The sequence below is a fragment of the Dromiciops gliroides genome, chromosome 1 (genome assembly GCF_019393635.1).
Source record: "Dromiciops gliroides isolate mDroGli1 chromosome 1, mDroGli1.pri, whole genome shotgun sequence".
Lineage (NCBI taxonomy): Eukaryota > Metazoa > Chordata > Mammalia > Microbiotheria > Microbiotheriidae > Dromiciops > Dromiciops gliroides.
The window spans coordinates 53,368,714-53,374,713 of record NC_057861.1 but is presented as its reverse complement, the minus strand read 5'-3'; the positions used below and the strand labels follow the sequence as shown (position 1 = coordinate 53,374,713).

Here is a 6,000-nt window from a genome sequence, read left to right as displayed (position 1 = left end):
GGCTTTAGTTTGAAGCCCGAGTGGCCAGTTACTAGCTGTCTGATGGGCAAGTCACTAAGAGTTGAAAAAACGGGAGGGAACATATCCCCATATGTAATCCTTCAAGCATTCTCTAACGATCTAGTTAAGTAAGCACATGACTGCTCCCTGTTATTATTATTGTTGGAGTGGGGAAAGGCTTGAGGTAGAGAGAGAACACTTAGGTGGTTGTTTAGTCCAGGGGAGAAGGGAGGAGGGCCTGATGCTAAGCACACACACAGTTATCTCTGCAGCCACACGACTGGGTATCAACTCCCAGGGGGCAGATTCGGCCTTGTCCTGGCCAGGCCTCCTTCCACCCCTAGGCCAAGACTCTAGGAAGCAGCAAGGAGAAAGGTCAGCCTGGTTTTCTAAGGTTCTCACTCAGGGTGTTGGCAGAGTAACAAATGAGAGATCAGAGAGAAACTGCTCTTTCTTTGCTTTAAGTACAAACAGGCTGATGCAATGAGTTGTGCCCAGATGGGCCCTGCTTGCTCGGTCTGTTTGCCAGGAGAGAGAGCCACACTTCTCGCCAAGGCCCTGATATTTTCCTCTATTGTCAAGGCCAGGCCTTTCTATCTGCCCTGCCCCAGGCTCCCCCAGGCTCCTGGGCTTTGGAAGACTTCACCTAATTGTCCGGATTGGCAGTTAAGGGCTGTTTGGCTTGACTCTAGGGGCCTATGGACACACGTGCACATGCTCCAGGACAGTGCTGGGGAAGATGGTGGCAGCAGGTCACACTCTTCTCCATTTTCTTTCAGATTTTGGAGAAATTAACAGAAGTAAATTGGATTTCATGATGTAGGTTCACCAATTAGGAATAATCCTAACCATACAAAAGATGTTGTTTGTCCTTCATTCTCAAAGAAGACTGTGGCATTGGGGTGATGTTACTGACTTGCAGTGGATTGAAGTGAGGGATGACTCTGCAAGGTCAGCAACCTCAACCAGAGCCATCAGGATGACTGGAGATGGCCCCTGATATTTGAGGAAATTGGGGTTAAGTGATTTGCCCAGGGTCACACAGCTAGTAAGTGTCTGAGGTGATTTGAACTCAGGTCCTCCCAACTTCAGGACCTAGCCACCTAGCTGCCCCTCCACATGATAGTTATTTTGTAACCATAAAGAGTATTCAGGGGCAATCAGGAGAGGCCTTGGAGGGCATTTTAATCTCTACTTGAACACTGCCAACAAGTTGTCTTTTCACAATGTGAAACCCTTCAAGGATGGGGAGCTCCTTACCACCACTTGCAGATAGGAATTTCCTAGAGCAATGGAGTAGGGGTGGGGCCTCTTGGGGTTGGGCTCTTCTACAAAATAGCCAGTATCACCTCCTAAAAAGTCACTTCTCTGGGCCTTAGTTTTCCCCTCCATAAAATGAGGGAGTTGGGCTAGGTCATTTCTCAGGCCCCTTTAAGACCTGACAATCTGCAAAATCCGACTTTCTGCAAAGTGTCCCCTCCGTTCCAAGTTCTCTTCTCAAGGGCCAAGCGAAATCAAGCTAATCCTTCTCATGGGGATGGCCCTTCGCTGCTGCTGCCCTCTTGAGCCCCTGGTCAAACAGGCCTGGTTCTGATCCCCCCCCCCCCCCCCCGCCTGCCTCCCCTCCCGCCTCTCTGTCATTCCCCCCCTGAAGGAACACACGCACACCTTAAGGGACCCAGTCACCCCAACTGCAGCCGACTCCATCAGTCTGATGCAGAAAAAGGATTTATTTTAAGGATAATTTCGCATAACAAAAACCACCACAATATAACATGATGCCAAAGAGGGGAGGGGAAACAAACTTGTTGGCAGACTCCAAAAACTACTTTCCCCTCCCCCAGGGTTAATGCCGTACGAGTCTAATAGAAATATATATATTAAAAAAATAATTACAAAAATAAGCCACAATGGTTTACACAGTGTGTCCTTCCAGCCAGGGTTCTTGCAAGCTGCTTCTGGGCCTGGAGGCATGTTTTTGGAAGGTTAGCGGGAGCTCAGCACTCTGGGCTCAGGACCTGCGGCTGGCAGACAGGTGGATCCTCCTGTCCTCTAACAGGCAATGAGAGGCCAGGCCGTCTGGCCACTGTGGACAGAGGGGCGGCAGTCACCTGTAACATTCATTCTGTGCACATCACATAAGGGGGGAGGGGAGGAGGAACAGGATCCTGCTGCATCGGAGAACTTGGTGCGAGGCAGCAGTCCCTGTATTTACAAAGGAGTGCAGCAGGAAAGCAGTCGCTGTCTTAGGAATGGAGAGGAAATCAGAGGTCAAGGAGATGACTACTTTGGGGAGTCACAGACATCTCGGGAACAAACATCTCAGGGAGCCTTTGTTGTTGTGCTAAAAGTTACAAAACTTTGGTTTTTGGCCTGTTAACAAAGGTGTTCCACAGATCCCAGTGACTGCATATCAATTTCTGTTCTATAAATGTTTACAAAATCTTTTAGGAAAATGTGAGAACGGACCCAAAGGAGGGAAAACTTGTCACCTAAAATCTAAAAAGAAAAACCCAAACATTTTTTTTCTAGTTCTTTCTTAAGGCACATAGACTTGTAGTAATTATTTCCACTGAAAGCTCACTCCAGGGCCAGGTCAGTATGTGAGGGCAGCAGTGCCCTCAGAGGTTCTGCCCTGCTGTGAGAAGGCTGCAGGTGAGGATGGAGAACCGAAAAAACCCACCGGAGAGCTCAGCTGTGGGGACAGCCTCACACCTCTGGGGCTGCAGCCAAACAGCTGTCTCTGAGGACTGGGGAGAAGCCCTTGGCCCCCCCAGTTCCTTCCATCGGAGGCTTTTCTGCAAGGAGATAGCTGTAAAGCATTGTTATGAATGGATGAGAATTGTGTTTGCAGGTCACCCCAGCCTGTGCTTCCAGCTTGGGTTTGTGAGAGCTTGTTACCAGGGTCCTGGGGATCCCGGGGGGAAGGAGGCCGGGCCTGTGATGAAAGATCACAGATCAGCCCAGCTCCTCACTCTGGCCCCAAACCAGAGTCAACAACTGGAAGGAAAATCAAGGGGAGGTGACAAGATTATACTGTGGACCTGGGAGTCCTGCAGCAGCCCCAAACCTGTTAATGCTTAAGAGAAAGGTAACTGTAAAGCAAACTTGTAAGTGCAAGAGGACGACCACTATGTTTCCTGAAGAGGCCCCTGAGGGTGAGGCACCTTCTTATTTTCTGACTTTAATCCAGTTTTTGTCAGGACACAGGCTGCAGACATGCACCAATGTATGATATGCCAACTCTGACTTCAGTAAAAGAACTGTCTTCCCTTGACCTTATTTTTGCTCACATGCTGAGAGGAGGACACTCCTGAGCCTTTCACGAGGCTGGGGAAATGCCCACCTGCTCTCCACCAATTCAGCCAATGAAGGGGTTTCATTTCTCTGTTTTTGTAGAAGGTTCCTAGTCTTGGCAAACTCCTCCTGTAACCAGACTCTAGCCAACGCAATACAAAAGCACCATGAGCCTCCTAGGTTATCAGTCTAAGGTCAAGCGATAGAGGCTTCTAAGGATGATCTGGCACAAAAAGTAGCCCAGAAGAGTGACTCAGTCTGATCCAGGCTGACCAGTGGCCTGAGCTAGAGGTAGCCAATGAATCTACAACAGCCAATGGGACCTTCCTCCACTAGCAAGTCCAACGTATGCACTATTCTCCTTGGAAGGGGGAACTCAGGGGACAATGGAGTAATTGCAGATTAGGCTCTTCTGCCAACGGGGCCGGATCAGGCTGACTCAGCCTTGCCTTAGGTGACACCAGTTCTCTACTTCCTTCCAAACTGTAAGTCATGCTAGTGCCCCTGAGTCTGTCTGAACCTGGCTCCTGCTCAGCTGTCAGGGCGAGGGCCCCCAACCCATGACGACTCCTTTAGAGTCTGTGGTTTCTGATGGGCTTGACAGGAGTGGAAGGTGGAAGGGCATTACCCAGCGGGCCTCAGGGTACAAAGGGTCAAGGGAAGGACTTGGAGCGTATTAGTAACTGAGCCTTTCCAGGGGAAGCTGTGGGGTCACTGCTATAAGGAAGCTGGTTGAAGAAGGCTCCCTGGCCAGTGACAGTGAAGGGACTGAAGTGAGATGAACGAATACTGGCAGCCAGGCACAGATACATGTCATGTGCCAAATTCTAAAGGATGCTCCAAAGGAAACCTCATTGTTGGGGAAGCTTGGTCTCTCCCACTGAAAAGTAAAATACCTCCCCCCATCCCCATCCCATCCCCCACTGGATGATGGGGGGAGGGGGTGGGGAGAACAAATGCAAACAAACTTTTAAATCAAAATAAGCAAAAAGAAGGTGCCACTGGCCGGCTGGGCTCAGCCTAGGGCCAGTGGCTGCCAGAGGGATAGCTGGGCACAGTGGGGTACTCGGGCAGGCTGTTGCCTGAGAAGTTGCTGAACTGTGCTTCCCGGGTGGGTGGGTTCCTCCAGCTTCCTGTGGTCCACTCATCCTGGGCTTTCTGGAGGCTGCCGCCCGAGCCACGGTAGAACCGATGGACCTGCAAGAGAGATGGGACACAGGAGGGGTCAGCAGGGAGAGGCGCTTGCTCCTCTTCCTGGAGTGATTCAGTGGTGGCCAACATGCTCAATGGCGTCCAATCCATGGAGACCATCATCACGGATTCAAGTAATGACATGGAAGAAAAAAGGCTTCCAACAAGATTAAGTGCTTATTGTATGCAGAGCCCTGTGCTTAGTGGGGTGTGCGTGTGTGCGCGCGCATACCACCCACATGTGCAGAAACACAAAGAAGACAAGATCAAGAAAGGCTCAAGCAGACAGTGTGGCTAGAGTGAGGAAGGGATGTGCTCCAGACGTGGAGATGGGATGGGGAGGCATGTGAGAGGGACAGCGAGGAGGCCACTCTGGCTCAAATGCAGCAAATGGGAAGGAGAGTCACATATCAAGCTAGAAAGGGTGAGCTGGGGGCAGATGGAAAGGGCTTTAACAAACTGGAGGAATGATCCTAGGGGTAACAGGGAGTGAGGGGATATGACTGAGCAGGGCAGGGACCTGGTCAGTGTCTATACTTTAGGAAAATCACTTTGGGGTGGATTGGATAAAGGCAAGACTGGAGGCTGGGAGACCAATGAGAAGAGTTAGAACTCTGGGGGGCAGGGGTAGGACACAGGACTGAGAAGGAGACAGATTAGAAGATGTTCTGGACATAGTGATGGTAAGATTCAGCAATGACTGGATGCATGACCCAAGGGAGAATGAAGAGCTGAGGACAATGTAGAGGCTGGGAATCTAGGGGCCTGCGAGGGTGGTGGTGCCCAACAGAAACAGGGAAATCTGGTCAATGTTGATTTCTGGGGCAAAGAAAATACTTTGTTTTGGTTATGCCGAGTTCAAGAAGCTTCTGGGATGTCCAGTATAAAATGTCCAATGGGCAACTGGTGATATGGGACTGTGGCCCGGGCAAATAGGTCTGAGCATCAACTGCATTAAACCTGTGGGACTTGATGAGGTCACTGAGAGAGTACAAAGGGCAAGCCCAGTCCATCCAAGACTTCCTTGTGTACTGCCAGACTGGGCTTACAGCATGATGCTACTGACTGGCTATGGAAATGTATGTTTCTCTAAAGTGCTGGAAACAAGGAACTCTGTCATTTTGGTCGCTGTGTGTGTGAGGTGATACCAGCATTGTGTAATGTGCCTTTCTTACATTTTTAATGAGGTAGTTTAAGTCCACAAACATTTCTATTTTTTCAAGTACTTATTTACAATCTTTATTTCCTCTTTTTTTCAGTTAGCTGTTCCTATCCTCTGACAATTAGCCTGCTGGAGACCAGTAAGTAACACATCTCACTCCCTGAAAGTGGAAGAAACACGAAAAGGGCTTTCTACCGAGGACCCCTAAGAGCTGCTGGCCAAGTTTAAAACGGCAGGGTCTTGGGAGACAGTGACTGTGACATCTCAGTCTGAAATGAAGTATCAGGGAACCTGCTGGGCCTACTCTGAGGCTTCTCCTCAGTTTCCAACAGAACAGATTTCAGAGGTCA

The 6,000-nt window shown here is 49.8% G+C and overlaps 1 protein-coding gene across 1 annotated transcript in view; it reads right to left on the bottom strand.

Moving 5' to 3' along the window:
- Positions 1-1,710: 1,710 nt before the first annotated feature.
- SCAMP4 (secretory carrier membrane protein 4) overlaps positions 1,711-6,000 on the bottom strand; it is an 83,943-nt gene continuing 79,653 nt past the window's right edge. The window contains exon 7 of the mRNA XM_043978664.1: positions 1,711-4,494. Within this exon, the coding sequence (XP_043834599.1) occupies positions 4,318-4,494 (177 nt within the window). The 3' untranslated portion in view covers positions 1,711-4,317. The remainder of the gene's footprint in view (positions 4,495-6,000) is intronic.